At 48.9% G+C, this 14,336-nt stretch overlaps 1 protein-coding gene across 2 annotated transcripts in view; it reads right to left on the minus strand.

The window, feature by feature from the left end:
* The window catches only part of ACLY (ATP citrate lyase), a 281,182-nt gene that overhangs the window by 94,593 nt on the left and 172,253 nt on the right, over positions 1-14,336 (minus strand). For both annotated transcript variants that reach the window (XM_069237662.1, XM_069237663.1), the window contains 2 exons: positions 5,814-5,918; positions 4,814-5,010 (listed from right to left, as the gene is read on the minus strand). In XM_069237662.1, the coding sequence (XP_069093763.1) occupies positions 4,814-5,010; positions 5,814-5,918 (302 nt within the window). The remainder of the gene's footprint in view (positions 1-4,813; positions 5,011-5,813; positions 5,919-14,336) is intronic.

Below are 14,336 nucleotides of genomic sequence, written 5' to 3' on the forward strand. Positions count from 1 at the left end.
ACTTATTACTTTGAAGGAAGGAGACTACTTGGGAGAAGCCATATTTTCGCGAAATACTATCACTTGCCCATGCTTCCTGTACTCTATATATCTGGCTTTCAGTGCTCTTATGTTCTACCATCACTCAATATTGCATTCCTTTCCCATTCAGTGCACGGAAGCAATCTATAGGCAGTTTAAGAGTTATCTACCTGCACCGGCCTACCAGTGGGGCCCAGCTGGAGGTGGGCATAAAGTGTTGGTGGTGGGAGAGATGGGGGATGGGCAGTTTGGGTGGCGGTATTGGGGGGAAACGGGTGCAATAGCAGGAAAAATCCTGCATAAGCTGCCAGGATCGCTGTGACGCCTCAGCTGCTTCAGGCACAGGCAAGGAAGGGACCACTTCCCCACCTGCAAAGGAGAATGCTCATGCTGAACTGTCCTCATTCCCACCGGATGATGTCCAAGACTGACCCAAGTATTCTGCTGATATTACATTGCATAGGCACGCCAACATCACTATATCCTTTTCATGCTCTTCAAGGCCGGGTGCCTCAGGATGTAGACTTGAAGTTCAGTTTGTGTGTCTGCCTACTACTCTTCCCTTCTACTGTAAATGGGAAACCTTTGGGCGACAGATGTTTCTGTTGGGAGGGCATAGGGTGGGAGGGAAGTTGGGGAAACAGGTTACAGTTTTCTTGTTATGTTGTTTTGTTCACAATTACTCCACAGGCACTACACACAGCAGCTGCAGTTCCCAGCACAACATGCCCCACAGACCCACTGCAACACCTTAGTGAGCCCTCCACCAACATAAATCTTCCTAAGTGTGTGTATATTCCCTTACAGCTCCTCAACTCCAAGCTGACATCACTGATGGACTTGATCCTGTCTCTCTCAACTGGTAGGCTCATCATGGGAGGGTGATTTCAACAATATCCTGGGTCCTCTGGGCTCCCTTAGGTCCCATGGGGTAGCGCCCGGAGAGGGTAGGGGCCTGGCCAGCTGGGTCTCGGGCTCTACGCAAGAATATACAAAAGCCTCTGGCTGGGCACGGTTCCCTCTCCTATATAGACCTCTTTTTTGCTACAAGCCACTGACATTGTCCACACGTGTGGGGCTCGCATGCTAGTCCAGACCTCTCAGACTAGTCCATGGAGGTCCTTCAGCTGGGGAGCCATGGAGGGAGAGATACAAGGGAGAGATACAAGCATGACGTTTCAATGCCTACTTTCTCATGGAATAAAGGAGTGTCCGGGCCCTGAAAAGTGACCTGGTGGTCTTCCTCGATACCAACCAGGGGACGACTGATTCACTTGGGGTGCTCTGTGGGGCTTGCAAGGCCATCGTGCATGGAAACGCCTGCTCCTACCTCTGGGGTCTGGCCAGTGAGACACAGACCAGGATTGCACAACTACAGACCTCTATCCTCCAGCTCAACTCTAAAGGCGAGGACAATCTGGTGGAATACTCCTGAGCCGCTGTCTAGCTATGGGTAGGATGGACCTACGACAGCTAAGTTTAGGGAAGGCCCACAGGTGTCAGGAGGCCTTCGCCAGAAGAACATATGAATGGTGGGACAAGTCAGGCAAGCTCCTTCAACTGGGTCACCACAAGGGAACTGGCATCAAGGATAGTCCCTACTATAATTGGCCCAGACGGCGCGCAAGCCGCAACCGGGCACGCTGTGCCTAATGCATTGGCAGCCTACTATGCACCACGAAGCAGGTTCTCACAGGAGACAAGTTTATTACTGATCATGGATATCCTGATGCCCACATTAACCCCTACCGAGCAGGAGGTTCTTGGACAATCTCTGACAAGGGAGGAACTTGGCGGCGACTTATCGGAGCATTGTGTTGGAAGAACTCTTGGTCCAACAGATTTCCCACAGATTCCTTTTTTTTCATTTTATTTTTATTACAACAGCTTATCCTGCTACCTATTCTGAAAATACTCCTTCAGGCAGTTGACCAAGGCCATTTCCCATCAGAGACAGACTTGGACACCATAGTGGTCTCGCTGAAACCCGGCAAGATTACTACGATTCAACTGGGGGTTGGCAATGGAAGACAGGATAGCCCTTTTTGCAGACGAAGTCCTCCTCTTCATCGCCTGCCTTGTTGAAACGGGGCCCACCTCGTCTCCATCCTTGGCATGTATGGGGAGAAATCTGGACTGAGGGTCACCGGGCCCAAATTACTCTTCATCCCTCTAAGGGGACGACGAGGTTTGGCACCTTGTCCTATCGATCCAACGCCTTAGCTTCTGGCTTCTGTTGCCTGGGAATCCATATGAACTGGGAGCCGGAACTCGCCTGGAGCCTCAACCTTGTACACCTCCTGTAAAATTCAGGCTGATCTCGATAGGTGGGTTTAATTGCCCCTCAATATACAGGACAGGGTGGCCCTCTAAAAAAAGTATGGTCCTCCTAAGGCTCCTATATGTTCTACAGAACCTTCTTTTCCTCCTCCTCCCCAGTCACAGGTTTGCTGCTTTAGCTTCCTGAGTGCGGAAAAACCTTTGGGCCGACAAAACCTCACGGGTCTCCTATATTAGATGCGTTTGCTTCTCCTACAACAGTGATCTGGCTATGGCCGACATCCGCCTGTCTTAGTAGTAAACAACTGAGTGGTGGGGTGGCAAAACCCAGCCTTTAGGGTGGGACCATCAATGATTGGCCTTGATAATCTCATATATATGCTATATGGCGCCACGGTCCCTCGCCTGCTTCCAGAGATCACCAAATCGGTGTTCCTGCTTGGGGGGCAATGCTGCACTGTGGGTGATGATGGAGACCCACCTATTAGTGAGCAGATTGGTTGGGCCGAGCAGCGCAACTTGAGGTTCTCTGGGAATCAGAAAATGTTGGCATTCCTGGCTTGGCGACATTTGGGAGGGTGGCCACATGAAAAAACCCCACAAAAGGAATGTTTCCTCACAATTCTTCTGGCACCTTCAAGATTTGACATGCACTTTCTGGACACCAGGCGGTGCTGGCAGACTCCTCTCCCTCCTCCTCAATTACATGCCGTTCAACTGAAATATCTTAACTGTACCTACTACACCCCGAGTCTCTGTTGAAAGCCTGCAGATTATAAGATCCCACATAAACTAAATGCCTGGGGAAGGGGGGGTAGTTTTATCATATGGCTTCGAAGTGTTATATTATAAAGCGATATTGACAGTCCATATTCACAACCCTGTCAGCGGTACTGGGCATGAGCCTGGAGGTCTCCCCTACGGTCACACCACTTGGCGTCGTGGATGAGACGAGAGAGCAATGCTGGGCCTTGTTATGTTACAAGCCAGGAGAGATGTAGCTAAATATTGAAAATCACGCAACGCACCATCATTGAATGAATGGAGGGGGGCATTGGCTGATCTGCAAAGCCAAGAAACAGCAGAAAACATGGGGGAAATGGTGGGCGCACTATGGACTGAGCATTACAAATGTATGCACGGAAGGGGTGGGACGAGCAGGGGGACGGCAAGTCCAGCTGCAGCTACTGGGACCATCTGAATGGGGCTGCATTGTCAGTTATTGCTCTGTGCCTTATCAACACTAATAAAGTGTCACACAAAAGCTACATGAACCATGAAGTTCCCTTTATTGCTCATCCTCACTTTCACTCTCACTCTCACTCTCACATGCTTTCATTGCCCTCTCCCTTTCAGGTTCCACCAACATTTTAAATGGGCCTCAGGTCAGTCTAAACTCTCAGTCAACAAACGCCATAGCTGAAAGGTAGGAGACACTCACATGTTTTAGGTGGAAGGATGCAATACCTCAATCACCTTCCCACCCAACCATGGAGCTATGCATCCACAACCATCAAGACTCAAGCAGTAGAGTAAATGGTGAAAATTGCCATACATAAAAGATATGCAAGGATTCTTAACAAAAGCAAGTTGTGCCTCTTCATCATGCAGTATCACACCCTTCATGATACCCTAAAAATCATCCAATGTAATTTGAAGTAGATCATTGTTCAGTCTTTTGTGGCTTTCTGATCTCCACACACCCTCGGTTTCCAGCAAAAATGCTGGCCATTCCAAACAAACATTGTGCTAATTTTTCGCAATTTTATTCACACCCTACTTGACCAATTCAAGGACTCAGATTAAAGCCCCAGCCACACGTTTGTAGAGTGTTTTAATGCTACTAATTCTGTATATTGCCTACCCTCTCACATTAGAACCACTAGACACAAAGTATTGTATAGGTGTCCCAAGAAAAGTGTCCCCCAGTCACAGAAGTGGCCACAAAACATATCCCTTACCTTCTCGCAAAGTGTTTAATGTTACCCGTTGTTGTAAATCGTAGGCTGATTTTTTTAAATTAGTAAATCACAATTTATCATAGGAAGATGCAAGGCCACCACTTTTGAAAGACAGCAGAAGCCATTTAATTCACTAACCAGGGTTTCTTATGGGGTATCCACTCTTTTGGGAAAACTTTCACTTGTAGCAGCTGCTTTACCCTATTTCAATATCTGTAATGCTAAGCAGTCAGTTCACAGATTTCTGGCAGTGTGCAAGTTTCTTTGTGCATGTGTCAAGTCTGTGTGTGTTTTGTTTATGTATAGACTTCTAAACACTTGGGGGATGATTAACAAAGGGCGTCCCCACTCGTGGTGGAGGCCCTGCAGTCATAGCAGAGTCTATGCACTAGAGACACAATTTCCGCACTGAGAATTCTCACTGCGTAGATTTCGCCTCAAGTGCGGAGACTTCCCCATGACTGCGGGACCTCTGCCACAAGTGTCGATTCCCTTTGTGAATCAGGCCCGGATTGATTTGGGTTCGCCACGTATGACAATTAAGCACCCACCTGTCTCCACCAATGGCAACTCCTTCAAAGACACCATCTGTGGTCCTAGAGATTATATTATTGAGTTCATTGGACATCCCACCGGAGCGAGAGACGTATGCCACGCTGCCAGGACGGTACAGCTTGGATGCCAGAATGTTATCCAGCATGCCACCCGTGTTGCCTATTTTGAAGCAGCCTGGTTTGATGCCGCCGACCTACATAAAAATACGTATTAAAAGAAAAAAAATATTATCTGTGAGAAGGTGAGAGAAGGAAGGTTTAGACCTTAATACAAATTAGGCAACACCGCCAAACATAGAAGAAATCTATGACAAAATGGCAGAGAATAAACACAGGAAGAAGAATTAAGCAGGGGTGAAACATTTCATCTGCAATGAACGGCAGGTCAACATGTGGCCACATTTCCATTCAGAACAAGAGGGCCACATCTCATTTTGACAAGAAATGATCCTGTCTTCGGGAAGAGCTGGCTGTATTTCACTGCTAAATCTCCATTCTGAAGATAGGGCACCCAACTCTCACTAAAGGTGGTGAGCATCCCATCTTCATGGCAGAAAATTATGGAAAGCAGCAACTCCAGTTGGAAAGGGATTTATCTGCATTTAGGAACAGCATTGCCTCCATTAAGGGGAAAGGATCTGGCTAGAGGTGGCCAATCTCCTTTTAGCACGGGAGGGAAATCTACTCAGCAAGAGAACGCAAAGTAGGCATTCAGAAGAGGAAGCTGAATTTAACAAGGGGGGATCTTAATACACATGGAAGATTTGAAGGGATGGGGAAGTAGGGCAAGGATTCTGGTTCTGATGCTAGGAGGCGTATTCTAATTTTAATCTGGGAAGGTATTCCCATTAAAACACAAAGCATGATCCCGGTTCAAGGGACAGTCCTAATTAGCAGTATCAGTTCCAGGGGGTGGGAGTAAGGGTAGTCTTCACAGTATAGTGGTTGTGTATTACAGTGTTGACATGGTGTATGACGACAAGCACACACTACCTACCGTTGCAGGTCCAATGATTGTTACACCTCGCTCATCAGCAGTCTTAATTAGTCGCCTAGTAAGAGCCTCTGGGATTCCTTCAGCGATGATGGCAATGGTGTGGATCTACAGGTCATAAACCAACATTTATCAATTAACGTACAACCTATTACAGCAAGCTCAACTTCAAGGTTAGCTATCTTGGAATCAAAGCAATGCACTGTGGTGCTAGGAACCATAACAGGACAGGTTTGCATACTCTGCTTTGCGTGAAGACAGGGTTAGGGGTCGGAGTAATTGGGAGACTGTAGCGGGTGATGTTCTAGAATACTGGATTTCTTTGGGAAAGGCACTGTGATCTATCAAAGATTTACAAGCACAGGTTCTTATGACTCACTGAGCCTTGAAGAAATGTTACTTACCTGTAAGGTAGTTGTAAGGAAATGCCTCCTTGGCATGGTTACCCCCTGACTTTTTGCCTTTGCTGATGCTATGTTTTGAATTGAAAGTGTGCTGAGGCCTGCTAACCAGGCCCCAGCACCAGTGTTCTTTCCCTAACCTGTACTTTTGATTCCACAATTGGCACACCCTGGCATCCAGATAAGTCCCTTGTAACTGGTACCTCTGGTACCAAGGGCCCTGATGCCAGGGAAGGTCTCTAAGGGCTGCAGCATGTATTATGCCACCCTAGAGACCCCTCACTCAGCACAGACACACTGCTTACCAGCTTGTGTGTGCTAGTGAGAACACAATGAGTAAGTCGACATGGCACTCCCCTCAGGGTGCCATGCCAGCCTCTCACTGCCTATGCAGTATAGGTAAGACACCCCTCTAGCAGGCCTTACAGCCCTAAGGCAGGGTGCACTATACCATAGGTGAGGGTACCAGTGCATGAGCACTGTGCCCCTACAGTGTCTAAGCAAAACCTTAGACATTGTAAGTGCAGGGTAGCCATAAGAGTATATGGTCTGGGAGTCTGTTTTACACGAACTCCACAGCACCATAATGGCTACACTGAAAACTGGGAAGTTTGGTATCAAACTTCTCAGCACAATAAATGCACACTGATGCCAGTGTACATTTTATTGTAAAATACACCACAGAGGGCACCTTAGAGGTGCCCCCTGAAACTTAACCAACTATCTGTGTAGGCTGACTGGTTCCAGCAGCCTGCCACACTAGAGACATGTTGCTGGCCCCATGGGGAGAGTGCCTTTGTCACTCTGAGGCCAGTAACAAAGCCTGCACTGGGTGGAGATGCTAACACCTCCCCCAGGCAGGAGCTGTAACACCTGGCGGTGAGCCTCAAAGGCTCACCCCTTTGTCACAGCCCAGCAGGGCACTCCAGCTTAGTGGAGTTGCCCACCCCCTCCGGCCACGGCCCCCACTTTTGGCGGCAAGGCTGGAGGGAACAAAGAAAGCAACAAGGAGGAGTCACTGGCCAGTCAGGACAGCCCCTAGGGTGTCCTGAGCTGAGGTGACTCTAACTTTTAGAAATCCTCCATCTTGCAGATGGAGGATTCCCCCAATAGGATTAGGGATGTGACCCCCTCCCCTTGGGAGGAGGCACAAAGAGGGTGTACCCACCCTCAGGGCTAGTAGCCATTGGCTACTAACCCCCCAGACCTAAACACGCCCTTAAATTTAGTATTTAAGGGCTACCCTGAACCCTAGAAAATTAGATTCCTGCAACAACAAGAAGAAGGACTGCCCAGCTGACAAACCCCTGCAGAGGAAGACCAGAAGACACCAACTGCCTTGGCCCCAGACTTACCGGCCTGTCTCCTGCCTTCCAAAGAACCTGCTCCAGCGACGCTTTCCAAGGGACCAGCGACCTCTGAATCCTCTGAGGACTGCCCTGCTTCGAAAAAGACAAGAAACTCCAGAGGACAGCGGCACTGCTCCAAAAGAACTGCAACTTTGTTACAAGGAGCAGATTTAAAGACCCCTGCAACTCCCCGCAAGAAGCGTGAGACTTGCAACACTGCACCCGGCGACCCTGACTCGACTGGTGGAGAACAACCAACTCAGGGAGGACCCTCCGGCGACTCTACGACTGTGAGTAACCAAAGTTGTCCCCCCTGAGCCCCCACAGCGACGCCTGCAGAGGGAATCCCCAGGCTCCCCCTGACCGCGACTGTCTGAACTCCATTTCCCGACGGCTGGAAAAGACCCTGCACCCACAGCCCCCAGCCCCTAAAGAAACGGAACTTCTGTGCAGGAGTGACCCCCAGGAGGCCCTCTCCCTTGCCCAGGTGGTGGCTACCCCGAGGAGCCCCCCCCTTGCCTGCATCGCTGAAGAGACCCCTTGGTCTCCCATTGAAAACTGAAGGAAACCCGACGCTTGTTTGCACACTGCACCCGGCCGCCCCCGCGCTGCTGAGGGTGTACTTTCTGTGCTATCTTGTGTCCCCCCCGGTGCCCTACAAAACCCCCCTGGTCTGCCCTCCGAAGACGCGGGTACTTACCTGCTGGCAGACTGGAACCGGGGCACCCCCTTCTCTCCATTATAGCCTATGTGTTTTGGGCACCTCTTTGACCTTTGCACCTGACCGGCCCTGAGCTGCTGGTGTGATAACTTTGGGGTTGCTCTGAACCCCCAACGGTGGGCTACCTTGGACCAAAAACTGAAACCTGTAAGTGCCTTACTTACCTGTTGAAACTAACAATAACTTACCTCCCCCAGGAACTGTGAAAATTGCACTGTGTCCACTTTTAAAACAGCTTATTGTGTTTTATGTAAAAAGTATACATGCTAAAGTAATGATTCAAAGTTCCTAGAGTACTTACCTGCAATACCTTTCAAATGAGATATTACATGTAAAATTTGAACCTGTGGTTCTTAAAATAAACTAAGAAAATATATTTTTCTATAACAAAACCTATTGGCTGGATTTGTCTCTGAGTGTGTGTACCTCATTTATTGTCTATGTGTATGTACAACAAATGCTTAACACTACTCCTTGGATAAGCCTACTGCTCGACCACACTACCACAAAATAGAGCATTAGTATTATCTCTTTTTACCACTATTTTACCTCTAAGGGGAACCCTTGGACTCTGTGCATGCTATTCCTTACTTTGAAATAGCACATACAGAGCCAACTTCCTACAGTAGTTCTGCTGCATTGGTGCCCCCGATAGATTCAGACGCCATTTCAATACAACAACCCCCAGCAACATCAAGACTGCAATCCTCTGGTAAAATAAATATGCAACATTACACCTTTGTGGTGTTTTCTGTTTTAGAGTCAGTTGAGTTCCCTTCCTGTCCCACAGTCCTACCACCTTCTAGCACCTCCGTTCTTCAGGTCCTGCAGCACATATCATCAAACATGCAATCGCAATAAAAAAAAAGACAACTCTACGGAGTGGATGGGAGGGACAGATACTAGTCTATAAAAGCTACTCATTGTAGGAAAGTACTCTCTTTTTGGCATGGTTACCCCCACGTTTTGCCTGCTATCAGTATGCTTTGACTGTTTTCACTGGGATCTTTCTAAACAGGATCCCAGTGAGTGTGCTCTCTCTCTCTGTCTAAATGTGGTTGCCTAGGACTTTTGCACACCCCACAATTGGCATACTCTTTCCCCCTTATAAGTCCCTAGTACATGGTACTCAGGGCACTGGGGCACCAGGGGTTCCCCCAAGGGCTGCAGCATGTATTATGCCACCCATGGGAGCACATGCAATGTTTCTACAGGCCTGCCATTGCAAGCTGCGTGAAAAGGTGCATGCACCCTTTCACTACAGGTCACTGTATGCCACCCCAATGGTAGGCCCATCTATTCCAGAGGGTAGGGTGCATGTCCCTGTGGGTGAGGGCACCCCTGCATGAGCAGAAGGGCCCCTGCGAACTCCAGCTCCATTGCACTGGACTTTGTAAGTGCGGGACAGCTATTTTACCTGTGTCCCGTTTTCCACTACCTGTGTCCAACTACATAATGGTAACTCAAACATGTTAGAATCATACCCCAATACTGTTACCAGTATTGGTTGTATGATTCCATGCACTCCTGGGGCTCCTTAGAGGAACTCCCAGTATTGCTCCTAGCAGTCTTCCAGGGTTTTGCAAGCAGCCCACGCTGGTGCCACCCTCCAGACAGGTTTCTGCCCTCCTGCTTGGCCAGCTCAAGCACAGGAAAGCAGAACAAAGGTTTTCCTGTGGGAGAGGGAGGCAATATCCTCTCCCCCTGGAAACAGGTGTGACATGGCTTGGGAGGGGTAGCCTCCCCAAGCCACCGGTATGCTTTGAAGGGCACATTTGGTGCCCTGCTTGCATAAACCAGTTTGTACCTGTCCAGGGACCACCTGCTCTGGTGCTAAACTGGACAAGGAAAGGAGAACAACCACTCCCTTGTTCATCACCACCCCAGGGTGGTGCCCAGAGCTGCTCCAGGTGGCCAATTGATTCTGCCATATTGAATCCAAGATGTGCAGAGACCCTTTGGCGCATCTGCGTAGCCAGGTCAGGGAGCAGACGTCACAACTGCCTGACGTCACAACCCCCTCCTGATAGGTGGTCACCTTGAAGGTTGGGGGTCATTCTGGAACTCACCTCTTGGGGTTCCGAGTTCCTCCTGCTCCCCTCTAATGATTCCACATTCTTGAGTGGGGGACTGTATTTCACATTTCACTTTCTTAGTATATGCTTTGGTCCTTGTAAGGAAATGCCTCCTTGGCATGGTTGCCCCCTGACTTTTTGCCTTTGCTGATGCTATGTTTACAATTGAAAGTGTGCTGAGGCCTGCTAACCAGGCCCCAGCACCAGTGTTCTTTCCCTAACCTGTACTTTTGTATCCACAATTGGCAGACCCTGGCATCCAGATAAGTCCCTTGTAACTGGTACTTCTAGTACCAAGGGCCCTGATGCCAAGGAAGGTCTCTAAGGGCTGCAGCATGTCTTATGCCACCCTGGAGACCTCTCACTCAGCACAGACACACTGCTTGCCAGCTTGTGTGTGCTAGTGAGACCAAAACGAGTAAGTCGACATGGCACTCCCCTCAGGGTGCCATGCCAGCCTCTCACTGCCTATGCAAGTATAGGTCAGTCACCCCTCTAGCAGGCCTTACAGCCCTAAGGCAGGGTGCACTATACCATAGGTGAGGGTACCAGTGCATGAGCATGGTACCCCTACAGTGTCTAAACAAAACCTTAGACATTGTAAGTGCAGGGTAGCCATAAGAGTATATGGTCTGGGAGTCTGTCAAACACGAACTCCACAGCAACATAATGGCTACACTGAAAACTGGGAAGTTTGGTATCAAACTTCTCAGCACAATAAATGCACACTGATGCCAGTGTACATTTTATTGCAAAATACACCCCAGAGGGCACCTTAGAGGTGCCCCCTGAAACTTAACCGACTGTCTGTGTAGGCTGACTAGTTCCAGCAGCCTGCCACACTAGAGACATGTTGCTGGCCTCATGGGGAGAGTGCCTTTGTCACTCTGAGGCCAGTAACAAAGCCTGCACTGGGTGGAGATGCTAACACCTCCCCCAGGCAGGAGCTGTAACACCTGGCGGTGAGCCTCAAAGGCTCACCCCTTTGTCACAGCCCAGCAGGGCACTCCAGCTTAGTGGAGTTGCCCGCCCCCTCCGGCCACGGCCCCCACTTTTGGCGGCAAGGCTGGAGGGAACAAAGAAAGCAACAAGGAGGAGTCACTGGCCAGTCAGGACAGCCCCTAGGGTGTCCTGAGCTGAGGTGACTCTAACTTTTAGAAATCCTCCATCTTGCAGATGGAGGATTCCCCCAATAGGATTAGGGATGTGACCCCCTCCCCTTGGGAGGAGGCACAAAGAGGGTGTACCCACCCTCAGGGCTAGTAGCCATTGGCTACTAACCCCCCAGACCTAAACACGCCCTTAAATTTAGTATTTAAGGGCTACCCTGAACCCTAGAAAATTAGATTCCTGCAACAACAAGAAGAAGGACTGCCCAGCTGAAAACCCCTGCAGAGGAAGACCAGAAGACAACAACTGCCTTGGCTCCAGAAACTCACCGGCCTGTCTCCTGCCTTCCAAAGAACTCTGCTCCAGCGACGCCTTCCAAAGGGACCAGCGACCTCTGCATCCTCTGAGGACTGCCCTGCTTCGACGACGACAAGAAACTCCCGAGGACAGCGGACCTGCTCCAAAAAGACTGCAACTTTGTTTCAAGAAGCAGCTTTAAAGAACCCTGCAACTCCCCGCAAGAAGCGTGAGACTTGCAACACTGCACCCAGCGACCCCGACTCGGCTGGTGGAGAACCAACACCTCAGGGAGGACCCCCGGACTACTCTACGACTGTGAGTACCAAAACCTGTCCCCCCTGAGCCCCCACAGCGCCGCCTGCAGAGGGAATCCCGAGGCTTCCCCTGACCGCGACTCTCTGAAACCTAAGTCCCGACGCCTGGAAAAGACCCTGCACCCGCAGCCCCCAGGACCTGAAGGACCGGACTTTCACTGCAGAAGTGACCCCCGGGAGTCCCTCTCCCTTGCCCAAGTGGAGGTTTCCCCGAGGGAGCCCCCCCTTGCCTGCCTGCAGCGCTGAAGAGATCCCTTGATCTCTCATTGACTTACATTGCAAACCCGACGCTTGTGCTAACACTGCACCCGGCCGCCGCTGAGGGTGAAATTTCTGTGTGGGCTTGTGTCCCCCCCGGTGCCCTACAAAACCCCCCTGGTCTGCCCTCCGAAGACGCGGGTACTTACCTGCAAGCAGACCGGAACCGGGGCACCCCCTTCTCTCCATTGAAGCCTATGCGTTTTGGGCACCACTTTGAACTCTGCACCTGACCGTCCCTGAGCTGCTGGTGTGGTGACTTTGGGGTTGCTCTGAACCCCCAACGGTGGGCTACCTTGGACCAAGAACTGAACCCTGTAAGTGTCTTACTTACCTGGTAAAACTAACAAACTTCCCTCCCCCAGGAACTGTGAAAATTGCACTAAGTGTCCACTTTTGAAATAGCTATTTGTGAATAACTTGAAAAGTATACATGCAATTGAAATAATTCAAAGTTCCTAATGTACTTACCTGCAATACCTTTCAAACAAGATATTACATGTTAAATGTGAACCTGTGGTTCTTAAAATAAACTAAGAAAAGATATTTTTCTATACAAAACCTATTGGCTGGATTTGTCTCTGAGTGTGTGTACCTCATTTATTGTCTATGTGTATGTACAACAAATGCTTAACACTACTCCTTGGATAAGCCTACTGCTCGACCACACTACCACAAAATAGCGCATTAGTATTATCTCTTTTTACCACTATTTTACCTCTAAGGGGAACCCTTGGACTCTGTGCATGCTATTCCTTACTTTGAAATAGCACATACAGAGCCAACTTCCTACATTGGTGGATCAGCGGTGGGGTACAAGACTTTGCATTTGCTGGACTACTCAGCCAATACCTGATCACACGACAAATTCCAAAATTGTCTTTAGAAATTGATTTTTGCAATTTGAAAAGTTTTCTAAATTCTTAAAAGACCTGCTAGGGCCTTGTGTTAGATCCTGTTTAGCATTTCTTTTAGAGTTTAAAAGTTTGTAAAAGTTTGAATTAGATTCTAGAACCAGTTTTAGATTCTTAAAAAGTATTCCAACTTTTAGAAGCAAAATGTCTAGCACAGATGTGACTGTGGTGGAACTCGACACCACACCTTACCTCCATCTACAGATGAGAGAGCTAAGGTCACTCTGTAAACTAAAGAAAATAACAATGGGCCCCAAACCTACCAAAATACAGCTCCAGGAGCTTTTGGCAGAGTTTGAAAAGGCCAACCCCTCTGAGGGTGGCAACTCAGAGGATGAAGATAGTGACTTGGAGGGAAATTCCCCCCCTCCAGTCCTACTTAGGGAGAGCAGGGCTTCTCAAGCCCTGACTCCACAAATAATAGTCAGAGATGCTGGTTCCCTCACAGGAGGGACCAACAACTCTGAAATCACTGAGGATAACCCCAGTGAAGAGGACATCCAGTTAGCCAGGATGGCCAAAAGATTGGCTTTGGAAAGACAGATCCTAGCCATAGAGAGGGAAAGACAAGAGATGGGCCTAGGACCCATCAATGGTGGCAGCAACATAAATAGGGTCAGAGATTCTCCTGACATGTTGAAAATCCCTAAAGGGATTGTAACTAAATATGAAGATGGTGATGACATCACCAAATGGTTCACAGCTTTTGAGAGGGCTTGTGTAACCAGAAAAGTGAACAGATCTCACTGGGGTGCTCTCCTTTGGGAAATGTTCACAGGAAAGTGTAGGGATAGACTCCTCACACTCTCTGGAAAAGATGCAGAATCTTATGACCTCATGAAGGGTACCCTGATTGAGGGCTTTGGATTCTCCACTGAGGAGTATAGGATTAGATTCAGGGGGCTCAAAAATCCTCGAGCCAGACCTGGGTTGACTTTGTAGACTACTCAGTAAAAACACTAGATGGTTGGATTCAAGGCAGTGGTGTAAGTAATTATGATGGGCTGTACAATTTATTTGTGAAAGAACACCGGTTAAGTAATTGTTTCAATGATAAACTGCATCAGCATCTGGTAGACCTAGG

This window comes from Pleurodeles waltl, chromosome 6, assembly GCF_031143425.1.
Source record: "Pleurodeles waltl isolate 20211129_DDA chromosome 6, aPleWal1.hap1.20221129, whole genome shotgun sequence".
NCBI classification, from domain to species: Eukaryota; Metazoa; Chordata; class Amphibia; order Caudata; family Salamandridae; genus Pleurodeles; species Pleurodeles waltl.